At 29.7% G+C, this 20,434-nt stretch overlaps 1 protein-coding gene across 5 annotated transcripts in view; it reads right to left on the bottom strand.

The window, feature by feature from the left end:
• Positions 1 to 1,596: 1,596 nt before the first annotated feature.
• LOC142333805 (uncharacterized) overlaps positions 1,597 to 20,434 on the bottom strand; it is a 58,263-nt gene continuing 39,425 nt past the window's right edge. For 4 of the 5 annotated variants that reach the window (XM_075381338.1, XM_075381337.1, XM_075381340.1 and 1 more), the window contains one exon: positions 1,597 to 3,509. In XM_075381338.1, the coding sequence (XP_075237453.1) occupies positions 3,405 to 3,509 (105 nt within the window). In that variant the 3' untranslated portion in view covers positions 1,597 to 3,404. Of the gene's footprint in view, positions 3,510 to 8,046; positions 8,118 to 20,434 lie in introns of all 5 variants that reach the window. The other variant, XM_075381341.1, reaches the window with a different exon arrangement.

Below are 20,434 nucleotides of genomic sequence, written 5' to 3'. Positions count from 1 at the left end.
GAAGTTTCACACACAGTACGGCGGATATATCTATTACGTAATACCAATTTAATTTCTTGACTAATCATCATAATAAAAGCTTAGTATATAATGTTACTGTGAAAAATCAATATATGGCACATATCGATATTCTCCGTTGAATGTCGACACATACCAAATAAGTCAGTGAAATATTTGTTTATTCAGACTTTCGCCGGTATATGTCGACAAACACAGTTAACCTATGGTGAGGGTCGAAACGATAATAATTAAAAAAACAATCATCTAATACCAACCTCTAAGGTAAATAATTTTTTATGAGAAACCTTTCTAAAAAAAAAAGTTTAAATTTAAGCAAAACATACCTACGCTCGCTAAACTCGTCTAATTAACGTTAAATATAAAAATTATATATGTTAATCTCTAATATTGGAGGCGATTAATCAAATTCACCTCATTTATAAAAAAAATTAATCAAATTTTCCACATTTTATAATTTGGAAGGGCCAATCAGGATATAAAGAATATGCTAAGTGCATTGATGAACGATAATGTTCAAAAATGCTCAATTTTTTTTAAATATCTTTATTCAACTTCTACCATCAGTGCATACTGAATGCGGTGAATTTGATTAATCGCCTCCAGAGTGTTAGAGAATATCATATATAATTTGTGTATTTAACACGAGGTTAGCGAGTATAGCTTATGTCTTCTTTCTTTTTCCTGTTTAGCCTCCAGTAATTACCTTTCAGATAATACGTCAGAGAATGAATGAGGATATTTACACTCATATGAGTGTAAATGAAGTGTAGTCTTGTACAGTCTCAGTTCGGCCATTACTGAGATGTATGGTTAATTGAAACCCAACCACCAAAGAACACCGGTATCCACGATCTAGTATTCAAATCCATGTAAAAATAACTGACTTTACAAGGACTTGAACACAGGAACTCTCGACTTCCAACTCAACTGATTTGGAAAGACGCGTTCACCACTCAGTGGGTTACACAGCTTACGTCTGGCTTATTTTTAACTTCCTTTTTTTACGACCTTTTTTTTTGTCTTCAGTCATTTGACTGGTTTGATGCAGCTCTCCAAGATTCCCTATCTAGTGCTAGTCGTTTCATTTCAGTATACCCTCTACATCCTACATCCCCAACAATTTGTTTTACATACTCCAAACGTGGCCTGCCTACACAATTATTCCCTTCTACCTGTCCTTCCAATATTAAAGCGACTATTCCAGGATGCCTTAGTATGTGGCCTATAAGTCTGTCTCTTCTTTTAACTATATTTTTCCAAATGCTACTTTCTTCATCTATTTGCCGCAATACCTCTTCATTTGTCACTTTATCCACCCATCTGATTTTTAACATTCTCCTATAGCACCACATTTCAAAAGCTTCTAATCTTTTCTTCTCAGATACTCCGATTGTCCAAGTTTCACTTCCATATAAAGCGACACTCCAAACATACACTTTCAAAAATCTTTTCCTGACATTTAAATTCATTTTTGATGTACACAAATTATATTTCTTACTGAAGCTCATATAATGTTAAAAAACAAAAAACAATCAGAGAATTAAAATATATATATATATATTAAAATCAGGGGCACTTATACACTTAACATTCGATTAGTAAATTATTATTTATACATTTTACATAATTACATTTATAATAATATGCATATACATAAAATTACATCTGCCCATAATATTCTAAAGCTGCCATTAGCAACCTAATTGGTGTGTCATTTTGCAGTGAACCAAGCTTATTCATGCTAGTTCAAAAAGAGTGTGATGTATATAAGTTATATCACAATTGAGAATAACAAATGTAGGTATATTTTGTCAGCAATAAACAAATAATATTTAACTTTTCTGTCACCTTTATTTATTAATTTATTTAATAACAAAATACATTAAAATATATAATACAAAATTCAATACAATACAAGCATTATACATTTTTAAAAGAAATATAGTTTTGTTGATTCATTTAAAATAAAAAAGTATTAATGTTATTTTACAAATTTATTTTAGTTTCAGCAGCAAAGATTTTTAAGACCTTGTTGTTAGTAAAAACATTAATTTAACTATAGTAATAAATCTAGTAGATACAGTAAAGAGAAACCTTGAAAATGCAATACTTAGTTCATGAGCTCAACAAAATTATAGCAGCTAATTACAATTTTAATTACTGGATTTAAATATTGGATGTTTTGAAGAAAAAAAAACAAGGAGATAAATTAGTTATGTAAACATACAAATGATGGTATATATATATAGACAACTCATTCACCTGTAGTGAGACTAGGTCCTGAGTTACAACTCTAGATGTGATCTAGTGAGGTGTGATTTGATGATAAATGAAGCTATGAAGTTTGTTTAGATTCAGTTCACCAGACAATTTTCTCATGTTTGTTCCACATATAGCCAACAGCTATATGTGGAACAATCTGTGGAGGCTCAATCTGACTTTTGTAAAAGTTACTTTGAAGAAAATTTAGAAAGTCTGATCTTAAATGTTACACCCAAATGTGATAATAAATAAATAAATAAATATATTTATATATTATATAATTGATTAATGTGTATATATACATACATCAATTTTAATCATAAGATTGGAATACGTTTTCATTCTCTTGACTGAACAAAATATTTGTTCTGAAAGTTTTAAAATATTTTAATTTTATTAACAAACAATTTTAAAAAAATGAAATGTAAAAAGCTTAAAATTAATGTGTAAATGTAAACAAAGAAGAATTTATTAAATAAAAAATATCATTAAAGATGGGCATGGACCCAAAAACATTTTTTATATATGTGTATATATATGAGTTAAGAAATGAACTGCATGTAATCCAAAATTTACAATTTACAAATAAAGTAATAACAATGAAAAATACAGTAGAATGCCAATTTTCCAGATGTTCAACTAACTGGACTACTTAAATCCAAACTAGGCAATTTAAAAAAAAAAAAACAATACATTATTTGAAAAAATAAATCTTTGCTTCAATGTAAATTATTTTTATTGATAATTATTTTACTGAGTTTTTCAATTGATGTTTTTGTATTCATTTAGCAAAAACATAGATACCAGCCTCTGTAAAAATAATTATAAAAGCAAATTTCTACACATTGTACCGTATTACTATATCTCTTTTTTCTTACATTGTACATATGTTCCAAATTTCTTCTTAATTTTACGGAAATACATTTACTTTTTTATTTTTTTTACTTAGTGTCTTACCTATTAAACATTAAAATGATATCTGCAGTATATGTGATGAAACTTTTTTAAATTGTCCTTTACAATTATCCAAATTTGGTCTTGCAAAGGTCCATCTGAATAATTGGTGTTCCACTCTATGTAAAATCTAATACCCTTACCACTTTATATTCATCTTTTCAATTTTATGATTTAACTAAGTCAGTCTCTTCAATTGCTAACGGATCTTTTTCAATATCACCATTACTAATATCAAGCACTTTCTCTTCCAGTTGTAGTAAATTTACTTGCTGTAATAAAAAGCAAAACATGAATGTTATAAAGTAAATATGTTTATGATTTTTTGTAAAATTTATTAAATAAAAATAAATTGTATATCTAATTTGCTTACTATTATTATTCGGTGACTTTAATATGCCAAGTTTCGCTAAACGTTATCAAAAAATGCTGCTACTCATCTTACTGACATTAGTGTAAATATTGCTTATGGTGAAATTTTTCATTTATCACAAACATCATCACAGATAACGTTATCTAAGATTTTGAATTCTATCTTATTTCTCATAAATACTTACCAAATTATAAAAAAACTCATTTTGTAATATACACCAATTACTTAATGAGAGTTTGATCGTAAATAATAATTATTTTTTATATCGCCGCATAAGCATGAAGCTCATGTGTGAAACATAGAAACGGAATTTTACAGGATATGAAAAATATCTCACCTGACTGAGATTTGATATTGATCATGATATAGAAATCTTTGCTTAGGAATTGCAACTATGTATTAATAAATAATATTGTTGATAGTCACATGACTATCAAAATATTGATAGTCATGACTATTCAATATTTTTAGTCACATGACTATAATATTTTTGGTACATACCAAAAATATTCATAAAAATATGTAATTTTCAAAGCGGTTCTCTAGTGAACTCATTATCACAATTTTTAATAAGAAAAACTTCCATAGGTTTCAAAAACAATATGGATCTACTTATTATCAAAAATTATTTAAGAACAAAGTATATTCTTAGTCATAAAGATTTATTATATACTATTATATAAGGAAGAGGGTTTTTGTTTGTTCGAGATACACAAAAAAAACTACTCGATCAATGAAACCAGATTTTTACCCACATTTCTCAGCATAACTAAGAAGATTTTAGATATTATACCAATCTCAAAAAAAAAAAATATATATATATATATATATATATGAGTATATAAGTATATGATTTGCCGGTTGAAACACAAACTCTAATGAATTGAATTAGAGTTTGAATTTAATTAAACTGTGAGTTTCTATCACTGTGTGAGTTAGGTTTGAACTGAATTATTCGTATCATTCAACTAAATAATATTACAAAAATAATAAGAATAATATTAAATAAATTTAAAAAATTTCTGTTTAACAATAATAATGGGCTTTCCGTGGGGACTGCGTGTGAGGCTAGAGTGGTGAGATATATGAGCGCACCTCGTGGGAGGCTAGACCAATCATTACCATCAACTGGTAACAAATGGGATGTCCCTGAGGTACTGTTTTGGGAGGGCAGAGTTGTGTTCTTATAATATGTCTGCAAACAATCATTTGATTTTCAAATGGGGTATTTGTTAGAAGGTTAAAGGCTAACTTTTGCATGCACAAAGTACACTCAAAATCTAACAGAACACAATTATTTAGAAATGTATATATATATAAATTTTTTGTTTTAAACAATTCTTTTAAGAATTATACTCCTCTGCACTATATGTAAATATATTTATTTTATTAGATTAACCAAAGTACAGAATAAATAAAGTAGAATAACTTACCTTATTCCACTATATATGCAAATATTCACCTCCAATTATATTACAAACTTCGTAAAATATAATAACATATCATGCATTTATTTATTTTATTTCAAATTTAAAACCTTTAATCCTTTTATTTTTATTTTAAACTTATTCGGTTAAATTAAAAATTAAACAAAATTTAAAATATGAAAAATTAAAATTAACATTTAAACATTTTAACATATCTAAAAATATGACATCAAGGCATAAAATCAAATTAAAATTAAAAAAATAATTTTAAGTAAAGCAATTAATTATGCATGTTGTCCATTTAACTGAACTTACTTCACCAACTACTTTACTAATTACTACTTTCTTTAATTTTTAATTTAACTGAATAAGTTTAAAAAAAAGATTAAAGGTTTTAAATTTTAAATAAAATAAATAAATGCATGACATGTTATATTTTACGAAGTTTGTAATGTAATTTGAGATGAATATATAATGCAGCTGTAGTATAATAAGTTAAGTCATCCTACTTTATTTATTCTGTACTTTGGTTGATTAAATAAATAAAAAATAATATATATATATATATATATTATTGTCTGTTTGTTAATGCATCATGCAAGAACCAGAGAACCAACTGACCAATTACTTTTAAATTTGCAGGAAGGTTATCTCAGAGAAGGTTTTAATCCATCAACAGAGGCCCTAACTCCTTTGAAGATTAAGATATTAAAAATATTCATTATTTCTTCGCCCCCAAGGTGGGTGAAGTTGTAAATTAAACATATTCATTGAGAAAAAAATAGATTAATCCTTTTACCTTACAAGAATATGGGAATTTTATGCAGAAGTTAAAAAAACTTTTAAATTACTATTTTTGAATATATACTTTTTATAACATTATAATACTATACAAATATACAACCTTCTACACTATCATACTTTTGAAATTGCACTATCGATAACTAAAAACGAACGTTTACACTGATAACATTTTGCATCAGGTGTTTCTCAGTATGATTACTTTAGCGTTGCTGCATTAGCTCTGCAGGGCACTAACTTCAAATATCTTTTGTAATAATACGGTAAATATGATAGTTAACTTTTCCTAATGTAAATACATAATTAATTTCATTTCATTAATAAAATTATGTCACAACTGTCTTTAATCTGTATCAGGTCAAGTTTTAATTACTGATCTGATAAATATTCAAATATGACAAGTGAATACAATTAACAACCGATTACCCAGAGTTTATTAAAATGAGAACAAGTTAAACTTAAACAACTTATCGACAAGTTAAAATACATGTATTTCAGATATCACTGAAGTTTAAAAACAACATTTTGCCCTCACACTTGTCTACTGTAGCAATCCAGTCATCTAGCCGCTTTGCGCAAAGTGTGAGTTTTACACAGTTAATAAATTAGGATGTAGTAACAATAGTAGTGAAAGAGGGTTGACTAAATGCGTCTTTATAGCAGCGGAATCTGCACATTCATTACCCAGAATCCCCTCATGGCTAGAGATCCAACAGAAACTCACTTGTGTGTCGTGATGGTTCAACTCAGCGATTGCATTGTAAATTTCGATGACGATAGGATGTCTGCTTTGTCTATGAAATTCCAGCCACCCGAAGGGCTTGTACCGAATAGTTGAAGACGATTCCACAACGTGATTTCTCCAGAAAGTTTGACAGGCTCTACTGGCATTGCAACGAGTATAACTAAAGAAGGGTTCTGTGTACATGGCTGATGTTAGTTGCTCTTTTTCTTGGGGATATTACCGATAATGAGCATGATAAGGGACAGGATTTACAGCCTCCTGTTCAAATAAGTAAAAGACCTTGAATATCTGTTGCCAAAAAAAAGAGACAAAACATTGGGTTTAGAATGGTTGACATACGATGTTACCACAAAGCTTTGTAATGCTCAAATATTTACTGGAACTCCAGGAATAAACTTTCCAATTGATGACCCTAACAATATATTATTCAATGTATTCATTATTTAGATTTTTTACGAATAAATTAGTTGATATTCTATGAAGCAGACTAATCTTCATGTCAAAAATTTCTTTAAAAAAAAATACTAAACCGGTTTTTGAGGTTTCACCTGTGGAAAAAGACTGATAATTATAAGATGCTTTTATTTGCAGCTGTATATATGCTATCAGCAATTGTTTGGAAGCCAAAAATTCAAATTTATGACACAAATCCCTTTTTACAACTCTTGGATTTGAAAAAAAAATATCCCATAAGAGCCAAACTTCTGTCACATTTCCTCCACCTTACTGATGATAATAATACTTAACCATCTCCAAAAAATAAAACCTGTTATCTTGCTAACAGATTCAGAGAAGTATATACACATGAAAAAATTTAGCGATTGATTAAAGTTTACTGGAAAGGTAGGCTGAACTAGTTTAGTAAAATAAAAACGGTACCCTTTGGCATTAAGACGTATGCTAATTCAATCAGAAACTGGTTATATACAAAACTTGATAGTTTATGTAGGTGCATTATATGGTTAGAACTGTAAATTTCTTTATACAAATTTGGATATATGAATATAATTGTTTATAATCTAATATATAAAGAATATTTATTATAAAAAAGTTTATTATAGGTTTTAAATTTTTATATAATTCAACTACCATTTCATACACATAATCATTTTGATTTACATTAAACATAAACTTCTTTTTAAAAGAGGATTTCTTTCGTTTTCTAAATTTTCTTTCCGATATACCAATTCAAAAGCAATATTATGCAATATATTTGACGCTGTGTTTTTATATTGAAAATTATGTATAGTAAACTTGGACAATTTTTCCATGTTCAATATAATTTATATTTAGTTTTATTTTTACATTTAAGTTTATAATCAATAACATTTACAGTTTCATGTAATTTTGAATATAACAATGTAAGATATTCAGATATATTGTATGTAGAATCATCATATTTTTCTAAAATATCTGCAATCTGTAAACATGAGATCATTTTAATATATAATTATGGTACTCACGTATTAACGCCACCGCAGCTACAGCTTTATTTAAAAACAAAGTAGTCAATCAGATTTCGGTGGAAAATGGGCTGAAACAGATTCAAAACAGAATATAAATGGTTATTTATATTTATTTATTTTATAAATATAATTTAACCAAACTTAACCTACGCTCGCTAACCTTGACTTAATTAACACCCTAATTTTTTTAATAAATTCAGTAATTACAATTATTTATTATTTAAATAATCAAATTGCAATAATTACTGAATTTATTAAATAAATACTCAAAAAATTACGATGTTAATTAGTCAAGGTTAGCGAGCGTAGATTAAGTTTGATTAAATTATATTTATAAAATAAATATTTATTTATATTAAGCTCTATTTTCGGCCCGTTTTCCACCGAAATCCGATTGACTACTTTGTTTTTAAATAAAGCTATAGCTGTGGTGGTGTTAATACTAAGTACCTATAATTACTGTTGTAATAAGTAAATTACAAAATCATTTTTGAACTATAAATGAGGTTTATAAATAATTTATGTTTTACATACAGTTGAAATTACAATAAAATAGTTCATATTAAACAATGAATGGTAATAAATATTTGTTGCATATATCAACTACAACACTGATCTCAGCCGGAATTCCGGCTGCTGTGGAAATGTCTAAAGTCACTGGTCAAACTGTGAAATCATAAGAGGAATGTAATAAGAGAATGTCTTATGAATGTCATAAAAGGTTTGAGATAATTTAATACTATCAATAGCTTCCTGGATATCCCCAAGTTTTATATTAAATGTAATAAAATTTAATAGATTTTTTCATCAAAAATTTTAAGTTATATCAAGATGCATATATCTGAGTGTAACACTCGGTTACAAGCAAAATTAAAAGAACTTGAAAATATCGAGGATTGATTACATCAAATCGAAAAAGAAAACAACTGTGCATGAATATTCAAATCATATGTTTGAAAATGATAGATTAAACAATAAAGCAGAGACATAAAACTATGGCAGTACCATTTACACACGATAATGAAGATAATTGTATTGTAATTATAGATACAACCAGACGATTCGTATATTATTCTATGATTCTTTTAAATTAAAAAAAAGATCCCGATTATGAAATCCTATATCGAAAAGTAAAAGAGCCAAACAGTGTTAAATTTTTCAATTATGCATGCCATGATCTTAAATTTAAAAGGAAAGGCAATCATTTTGATACAGCAATCGACATTGATAGTTTAAAACAAGAATTAGATGATTTAATATATTATTATTTTTAGAAGGGGAATGTCCATTAAAGCTGATTTCATTCAAAAAAATTAATTGAGTTTTATAATAGAAAAGCCGCAATCAGGATTCCGCAATCGATTATTATTCAGAAACTTTGGCTACTCAGAATTCCGATGAGTCAAACACTATATATGAAGTTAGTCTAAAATGTAATAAAAATCAATTAGATTTACTAATTTCTGGTACATATAAAAGTTAGATGTTATATGAAAAAAACGTTTAATAAGTTGCAAATCACAGCAACAGTAAAAGAAGAATGTTAAGGTGAGTCAATCTAAAGAACTATTATTACATTAAATCTCATCGGCCCTTTTTTTAATGCGACAAAGTTATATCATGATGAAGGGAAACAGTTTGATAATTTGTTACAAAAAAAAACAATCTAAAGAATTAAATGAATCCTGGATCGGCTTTTTATGAGATTACGGGTGATAATAAAATAAAACTATTACAATTACTACTGGTACACGTATGTTTATAAAATATTATTATTACTCGATATTGGTTCATGGCTATCAAAAGAGTTTTATGATAAATGTTATGATATGAAAGATTATTTCATCAAAGACTTTCATATCAAAACGATAATATTTAGCTGCATTCAAAGTTGTAATATATAGAAAATAATAGACTTGGAGATGAGAATTTAAAACGCAAGTTGCAAATTAACGAAATGGTAATGTAAAAATCCATGCCCACACCATATTTGTCATCACACATTTCCCACATGATGAAAGTGATAATTGCCTTGTAATTTTAAATAAACAAAAAGCTAATGATGAGTATAAATATTATGCTATTCACGTTTGCTACACTGAACACGTTCACATTCAACGTCGGGTTCAATATAGCATTATAGAGTTTGTTCAGCATTTACTGTTTTTTTCCGGTTTTATATGAAATTATTTTAGCCTTGCAAATCTGAAGGAACATATACTATAAAGAAGATTATTTTAAAAACTGATAATGAAATAGGTTTGAGGTGAACTGACATTAGCGAATTCTACTCGCGCAAGTATCTCGGGAACGGTTGGACCTAGATTCATGAAACTAGGACCTATTGTTCTGGAAAGTACTCTTTTAAACCGTTAAGGTTTTCAAAATCGCATCAAAGATTGTGTAGGACGCACCCTTTTCAAGATACGCCCTTTTTTATAAATCATTATTTAATATAATAAATATCAATTTTTTATGTATAATATACATAAGATAATGTCATTAGCTATCTCAACAATAAAAAAATAAACAATCCACAACTTTTATCACATATCATCCCGCTTTCGCTTAAAGTAATGATGACAGATTTTTTCAAAACATAGTAATAAATTTAAAAGTGATTAGAACTGTTAACCTGTTGACTGCTAGATAATAAAAACATATTTTTATTTTATTTCATCATCAAATACAAAAAATATTGTAAGAAAAAGCATATCTTGAGAATGGTTGGACCTAGACGCATGAAACTAGCAGCTATTGCTCCAGGAAGTTGGAAAGTACCCATTCAAAATCGTGTTAGAATTGGCCTAGGACACACCATTTTCGAGATAAGGAACTAACAATGATTTTGAAGTTTAAACTGACATTATAGACATTAAATAATAATCAATGATATATTACACAATCGCTGAAAGTAATGATGACCAAATATCATAATACAATTTGCACTTAATCATGGTGATTGCAGTTAAATGAAAGATTGGATTCGATGAGAATATAATAATAAAACAGTGGTTCCCTTTATAGTTGAGAAATCATTATTAATAGAGACGGGGGAATCCCCATGACAGCATCAAACTATTCAATGAATAAAACAATTGTTTTACTATGAATTTTTCAATAAATTAACTGTTTTAACATGTAAATTTAACGTGAACACACATTCATCATTGTGAGTAGCCGTTCTTTAATGTATCTAATAAACCCGTGAAAAGAGACCTTCAGGTTCAAACTTCATTTGATTGTTGGTTATTTACTGTAATTTTGGGGGACATCTCAAATCCATGTTTGGCTATATATTTTGCAGTAAATCCACTCTTTCAGCTCATAAATTTAACTACAAACACATGTTCATCTAAAAAACATGACATCGGGTTCAATTCCAAATAATCACTACTTTCATAGAAAGCAAAATGACAGTTGAACCCGAGGTTTCTATACTACTCATATGTCTAATAATGCCGCAGATGCTCCTAAACATCTGCCAAGAGTTAGATTATTGTTCTAGACATCTGCCAAGCTACAAAAGGTGCATACATTGAAGTTGAATAACCTATAATAAAACAGGGAGAGTTGTTTGTTCTCTTAATATACACTGTACACTTTAACACTGTACAATTAGATACTTTTAAACCAGACGCAAATGTAAATTCAGCTTAATGAATCTGCAGACAGAATTCACTAGGGATATTCTTATAAATATTATTTAAGTTGGTAATTTATAATTTATAAGCAATTTCATATAAATTAGATAATCAGTACAGTAATATGTTAACATAAGATCGCAAATTAAAGTAAATTTTAATAACATTAAAATTTTTAAAACGAAATTTTTATTGACTGAACAAATTTTAACAAATGTTACCTATGTGTAAATTCAGTAAACATTACTGAAGACAGGCTTATGCCCGAAACCCACCTGGTTGGTCTAGTGGTTAACGCGTCTTCCCAAATCATCTGATTTTGAAGTCGAGAGTTACAGCGTTAAAGTCCTAGTAAAGCCAGTTATTTTTACACGAATTTGAATACTAGATCGTGGATACCGGTGTTCTTTGGTGGTTGGGTTTCAATTAACCACACATCTCAGGAACAGTCAAACTGAGAATGTACAAGACTACACTTCATTTACACTCATACATATCATCCTCATTCATCCTCTGAAGAATTATCTAAACGGTAGTTACCAGAGGCTAAACAGGAAAAAGAAAAGAAAGAAAAAAAAAGGCTTATGCCCGAAAGCGCTTCAATGTGAAAAAAGTAAGGTATGAATATTCTTTCATTCTGTACTTTGTGGAGTGTGTAAATAAGTTGTAAATAATAAAGTTACCACAACAACTGAAGGAAAGCTGAAATCAAACAGTGGCTTTAAGAAAAAGTGGTTGCTTGCAACTGCGTTTACATATTTTTTTTTTTAAATTTCACCATTATATTAAATTGTACAATGTTTACTGATATGATTTTAATGTCTTTAAATTTGTTATTCTTTTTACACAGATGAGTCTTTGGCAGAAATATTGCGAATAATAATGATGATGATGATAATGATAACAATAATAATAATGTGATAATGATAATAATAATAATATTAATGTCAACGAAGTATAAAGTAGTCTGATAAAACTGTACGAAAGGCATTATTAAACCATGACTGTGTGTCGCTGGTTATTATAACAAACAGGATACATGCAAACTACTAGTTGCGGCTGTACTTTTGGAAGAATATTTTTATAACTTTCTGACCTCAATAAAAAGCTTAATATTAAATACTTTATTTTCAAAATATAGTCATCTTGTTCAAATTGTTTCAATGATTACAACGATGTGTTTTTCCCATAAAATGTTCCTTTTGTACAATCAGAATTCCCTATGTTAAAACTGATAATTTTATTTCTAAGTCTATTTATGCTAGATGTGGAGTAAGACAAGGCATGCACTTCGGTTCTCTAATTTTCATAGTATTTATAAATGACAGTTTATTCATAAGCTACTCACATCTTTCTTTTTTTAGTTTTTTTTTTCTTTTAGTATTTCTTTTAAATTACAAAAAGAAAATTGATTTCATACTCAATTTTGAAGGTTTGCAAATGCCGATATATTGTGGAACTGAATAATACAAAATAATACTGCAATACAAAAGGTATCTTCTATTAAAGACTTAGCTGTATGATTTGATAGCATAGGCCATAACAACAAAGACAACTGTAAAATTCCAGCAAGTACTTTGAAAAATTATTACACTACCAAGAAGTTAAGATTTCAATTCCAAAATCTAACAACATAAACTGCAAAATTTAAAAAAAAATTTATTAAATGAAAATAGACAAAATTTGCCAGAAATTAAATAACAAGATAGCAGGTGATAGTTTGAAAAATATGGAATTATGGAAAGAATCATGAAAAACGCAAGAAAATACTGAAGAACTTGCTAGAAGAGATATGGAAACTGAAAAATTCCATGAAAATTAGAAAAATGTATTAATAGATCTACTACACAAACAAAAAGATGAAACAGAAGTAAACAACCACAAAGGGATTTTCCTCTTACCTTTGACAAATAAAATACTTTGAAAAGTACTTCAAAATAGAATTGAATTAATCATAGACTTAATAACTGGGAGAACATGAAGGATTCAGAAAATTATGATCATATGCACAACAAAACACAACCCTTAAAACAATAATAAGGAGAAAAAATGGCAAGGCATACAACTCGATCTATAGAACTTCCTTATTTAATGTTCTAGTATTTGGTAAGGATCTCAACATAATTAACATTACTAAACAGACAGACTATTCTAAACACAAAATCAGATGTAAAATTGTCAGAAGAATTAGAAATTAAAACAGAACTAAGACAAGGGAGTGGTTCAGCATCGATTACTTTTATCTGTGTACTAAAGAAAGTAATAAACTTCCAATGAGAACCAAAATATTTAGGGAAGAATTGACTTTACATTTTTTTTTACAAATTTTTAACAATGATATGCAAATTTAAGTCAGTCAAGATGGAGCTACAAAAGAGACTGCAACAGTATATAGGCTTATCAACACTGAAGGTAAGAAGTCATCAAAACAGCAAGACAGAGCTGCAGTGGCTACTAAAAAATAAAGATGCAGACAGAAGACAGAGAAACCTCAACAAAAACTATCAAAAGGGTAATGACAAAATGTTATGTGTATGAAGCTTTATTTTATCTTAATTGCTTCAGCTGTTAACTAATTTTGTTATCTCATAAAACTTTTGATTGAAACGTTGTTGTGATCATGATTTTGTGTAAACAAATCTGTATTGAATTATTTATAACAAAATTCATAATTAAATGATAGATATAATGAAATGTTATTGTTTTCTGTAAATAGTTTTTTATAACATAGTATGATGTAAGTAATAATAGCAGTAGTAGTTAAGAGATGTACATAGGTAGTTTCCTTAAGGGTTATAAATATAACTTTTTTTTTTTTTTATATATAAGAATACTTTGTAAATAATATTAAAATTTATCAAGTGATCCCTGTAAGGATTACATGGATCTCACAATCAAAAATTAAAGAAATAGTTTTTTGTAACCGATCTCAGATTTTTTTTAGCGAGTTTTACCAAATATAGTAGGTGAGCAGGCAATTTTCGGTAAACACATTAGATGGAAAATTGACGTGGAGGTTTTTCCTTTATATTGTTGTAAATATAAGTTTACGGTTATCAAGCGATGGGGTGTTTTTTTTCTACATCTAATTGGAAATCATGGAATATTTACAGACATCAGAAGAAAACAAAATTGAAAAACTAATGGGCATATTATTGTGCAGACATGTTTAGAGCAACATATTTTTGTTCAAGTTGTTAATAGAACCTTTGAAAAGCCTGAGACTGGAAGTGTTGATTATCAGAAGAAACTGGTGAATGGATCATAGCAAATAGAAAAAAGAAGAATAGTCAAGAAAGAATTATTCTTTCTCTAGATAGAAATTTTTTATTGGGTAGAGTTACATCCTACTGCCCACAAAGTATGGTTGAAATTAAAATAAATCTGACACTCCTCTTGCAAAGTACAGTGAACTTCAAATGAAATGATACTCCTAGGCAAAACAATATATGAGAATGGCGTGCGCAAGGCTTTAATAAACATTGCCTCATGTGTTTTACCCCATTTACATCACATGGCATGACTTGCCAACAGAAGACACGGTATGAATTGCAAAACTACTTTTAAATATGAGTTGGGATTATGATACGAAACATCTTTAACTCAAGGTTGATTGTCAGTCAACCCAGGAAGCATGCTTCTAGATCAAACTTTAGCAAAAGGGAGTCATGCTAAGGCTAATCACAATGGCAAGAAATGTTTTTGTTGTAGAAAATTAGGTCATCTCTCTAAAAATTGTTAAGTGGGACTTATTTGTTGTAAAAGCAAATTATATGGCATAAATCAAATGAATGTCCATCTAATAAAACAACACTTTAGTATAGTTGAATCAGGCTTGGAAAAATTAATGCAAGTGTTAACATTTTATGACGGTATCTAATACTCCACAACAATCTAGAGTAGCTGAGAAAGAAAACAGAATCATTTGTGAGGCGGCAAGATCCTCGTTGCATTCTGCACTCAACTTACCCAAATTGCTTAGGGGTGAAGTAATGAAGCAGTCCTTTCTGCTACATATACAATAAATAGAACAGCACTGACAAAAATGAAAGGAAATGCCTCTGTTGAGTTGTTTCTGAAAAGGAAAGTGAATATCAACTACCTCAGAATTTTTTGAACTGAATGTTTTGCTTGGATTCTAGACAAAAAAAGAAGAAAATTTGATGTAAAATCATTAAAGGTTAGATATGCAGACTGCAGTTATGGAGTTTATTTTCTAGACAAGTAAAAAGTTGTTACTTTTTACGCTCTGACCTCAGAGTGACTTAAGATTCAGAGGTTAAATTTGGTTAATTTATATCTATAATTATAAACAGCAAACTTTTGGGTTATAGTTAATATCATCCAATATAACCATTATATTACCACTGTTATTTATTTATTTTATAAATATAATTCAACGAAACTTAACCTACGCAAGCTTTTCTTTCTTTTTTTTCCTGTTTAGCCTCCGGTAACTACCGTTTAGGTAATACTTCAGAGGATGATGTGTATGAGTGTAGTCTTGTACATTCTCAGTCCGACCATACCTGAGAATTGTGGTTAATTGAAAACCAACCACCAAAGAACACCGGTATCCACGATCTAGTATTCAAGTCCGTGTAAAAATAGCTGGCTTTACTAGGACTTGAACGCTGGAACTCTCCACTTCCAAATCAGCTGATTTGGGAAGATGCGTTCAATAGACCAACCCGGTGGGGTTAACCTACGCAGGCTAACCTTGTCTTACACCACGTGAGTAATAACGTATACGATACAAAAGTTAAGGTGGAACAAACTGCTTAATTGCCTAAATTACTAATTAAAAAACGACTAGTAATAATATGCCCACGATATAATAATTTTTTAATGTGCTGCTTAAATAAACGATTTTACGTCGAACTTAAATAAATTTTCATCACAAGTTAAAGCTACACTATCAGTTCATAAACACAAAAAATTCAAACTTAAATTCTATTAATTTATGTTAGAATGGTATAAAATTACTTACTTGATCAACAAAAATGAACACAAATAAATAATACTGATATTACAATACAAATTTCACTTTAACAATGCATATAAACAAATGATCCCAATCTACTAAACAGTGACGCCAACACATGTAATTGTATATTTCAATACAAACGATATCTGTTTATAATGATGAAAAAAATAAATAAATATATATATATACACACACACACACACACACACATATGATATTGCACAACAGACTTAATAAATAATTTTTCATTCACGTAACAGTTAAATAAGTTTAATAAAATAAAAATTTACTTAAATTTTCAGAATACATTCGGGTTATAATAAGAAATGTACAAATGTAACATTGATCTCAAATTTGTTTCAAACATTAACTTCAATGTTTGCCATTTTATGCTTTGTCTCACCGCGTGTTAAACGTTGATGGCAATGCAAAGTCTCTATCAAATACAGTAGTCCTCGCAATGAAAATTATACAACTGGTGCAGTTGCAGCAGCCGCCAATGTGATCTCTTTTGTCTCTTATTTGTTGTGCAAGACAAAGAATGAAAAATTTTGCAGACGGTTTCTTTAAACCGTTGTTATGAATGGTAAGAAATTTTAATATAATGCAGCAAATGAATTGTTGGAGTTTACGAACTGCTCAGTAAGCTGCTGCTTTGAAACATGTCCATTGTTGGACGTATGGTGTAGCAGTCATGACGAGTTCACCGCTAGACCAACGGTTGGTCTAGCGGTGAACTCGTCATCACAAATCAAAAGAAGTCACTAGTAGTGACATTGAAAAAAAGTTCAAAAAAGAAGTTACTAGTAGCAACTTCTTTTTCAAACTCGTCATCGCAAATCAGCTAATTTTGAAGTCAAGAGTTCTAAGGTTCAAATCCTAGTAAAGAGAGTTACTGTTATACAGATTTGAATACTAGATTGTGGATACTGGTGTTCTTTGGTGGTCGGGTTTTGAGTTAACCACACACCTCAGGAACGGTCGACCTGAGACTGTACAAGACTACACATCACTTAACATTCATATATATCATCCTCATTCATTCTCTGATGTAATAATTAATGGTGGTTCCGGAGGCTAGAAAGAAAAAGAAAAAGTCATGAGCTTCAAATCAGAAGGCATTAACAAAAAGTAATTGAGGACATTTATATACACACTGTGAAGGATGCAGAACTTTAAGTTTTTTTTATTTGTATTATTTAAAAATGCATCGATAAAGTAATATTAGTTCTTCAAAAGTTTTTTTAATTGCATTTAAAATACTGTAAGAGATGCAAGATACTGTACTCTATCTATACTATTATAAAAAAGATGAAGAGGTTTTTTTTTGTTCGGGATACTACTCAAAGTAACTACTCAATCAGTTACGACCAAATTTGTTTATCCATGTTTCTTGGCATAACCGAGAAGGTTTTTAGATGTATTTCATCTCGAAAAAAAATTATATGTATAGTAGTGGAGATTTGCTGAGCGAAGCACGCACTTTAATGAACTGAATTAATTAACTGTGAACTGCGAATGTCTATCACTGTGTGGAATCTTTTTTCCTGTTTAGCCTCCGGTAACTATCATTTAGATAATTCTTCAGAGGATGATATGTATGAGTGTAAATGAAGTGTAGTCTTGTACGTTCTCAGTTCGACCATTCCTGAGATGTGTGGAAAATTGAAACCCAACCACCAAAGAACACCGGTATCCACGATCTAATATTCAAATCCGTATAAAAATAACTGGCTTTACTAGGACTTGAACGCTGTAACTCTCGACTTCCAAATCAGCTGATTTGGGAAGACGCGTTAACCACTAGACCAACCCGGTGGGTATCACAGTGTGGACTGGGTTTGAACTGAATGATTCGAATCAATCAAATGAATAATATAAAAAAATAATAGAATTAACTCCACATTAAATAAATTTTTTTAACAATAATGGGATTCCCGTTGGGGCTGTGTGTGAGGCTAGAGTGGTGAGGTGCGCAAGCTCCTCACAGGAAGCTAGACCAATCATCACCATCAACTGATAAAACAGGATGCCACTGTGCCGCTTTTTTGGAAGGTACAATGGGTGCTCTACAGTCATCCGATTTTCAAAATTCAAACAGAGTATTTTTTAGAAAGTTGAAGGCTAGCTTTTGCATGCATCCGGTACACTCTCGATCTAACAGATCACGGTTATTCGGAAATTTATATATATATATAAAAGTTTGTATGTTTGTTTATTATCACATCATGCAAGAACCAACCGACCGATTACTTTCAAATTTGCAGGATAAGTTTACCCCCTACGTGAAAAAATGAAGTTAAATTTAATTACGTTAAAAAAAGTAAGATTGAAAGAGAAATATTTAGTTTTATTGATGATATATAAACAATTATGTTTAATGAATTCATCTAAAGTCGATCTCCTATTCTTCTGATAATGGAAATTTGAATTTAAAGAAGCTAGGAAAATTTAATCAATTTTATTTACTTTTTTCCTAAATTACGTTAAAACAGATAAGATTGGAGAAAGATATTTATTTTATTGATGATTTATAAAAAATAACTATGTTTAATGAATTGGCCTAATGTCGATCTTGAATACCGATCCTGTCTTTTTCAGATATAGAAGAACCTTTTTACAACAAAACAAACTATCCGACTACCGTTTTGGCTTTCAAACAGATCATAGTATCATCGAACAGATTTATAGAGACTTTGCTAATATTCAGATAGCTTTAGACAAAAAAACGTTTGCTCTCCCGGTTTTCTTGATATCTGCCAAGCCTTTAGATTAAGTGTGTCACACCGACTCTTTTAAAATTAGTCAGCATGTACCTTTTCAGTTGTTTTTTAAGTAATTGATATTTCAATGTTATATTCCAGACTGAACTAAAGTGATCGGTCGGTTGGTTCTCGTATAATGCTGTTGCAAACAGACAGATTCACAAACAATCGCATTTATCTATTAGATGAACCTTCAACACGTTTAATAAAATAAAGCAAAACAAAAATATTATTGGCGTAGTTTTATAATAAGTAGACCGATTAGATTACATTTTTAAAAACAGTATACGCATATGCTGGCAAAAGATACATCTACCATTGGCTGTACGTATTTATGTATATATTTTATTTTTCCTATTACTTTTTCAACTCGTGCACATTTCGTACTATTTGTGTTCATTTCTTTTTAAGATACTTTGTATTTTTGAATAATTACTCAATTATTGTAATTAAACAAAAAAATAAGCTTGGCGCGGAGAAACTAATCTTTGTACTAATATTAACGAGTGAAATATGGTATATTTCGCCGCGACGAAGAGTTCGCCTCAGTTTTCTGACGAGTAGTTCACCGTTGTGCGAGTCACAAGGAGTACGCCGATGGCTTGGCGAAGATTCTGAACGATCTCCCGGGCATCAAGAATGCTGGTTGCTAACGCAGTCTTCCGCCTGGGGTTCACCACTCGCTGGCCCCAGTGTCGCACAGTTCATTGATGCCAGGAACCTCTACAAGCTTAACAAGGCAGAACCGCCACCTTTCTCTTCTGAACTGGGGGAAAGTTACATCGACGTCACCTTGGTGACGGGGGGTCTGCTTAGGTGTACAAGTAGTTGGACTGTCTGGCCCAAGGCCAGGTTAGTGATCAAAGGTTTGTAACCTAAGGAGACTGGATCGGGGCAGGCTGCGGCTTGTCTTTTTTTTAAATAGAAAATATAAATTTTTTTTACTATCATTAAATTACAAAGAACTCATTCTTTTATTGCAACCAGTG

The sequence above is a fragment of the Lycorma delicatula genome, chromosome 13 (genome assembly GCF_047948215.1).
Source record: "Lycorma delicatula isolate Av1 chromosome 13, ASM4794821v1, whole genome shotgun sequence".
NCBI lineage: Eukaryota > Metazoa > Arthropoda > Insecta > Hemiptera > Fulgoridae > Lycorma > Lycorma delicatula.
This window is presented reverse-complemented; position numbering and strand designations above follow the sequence as displayed.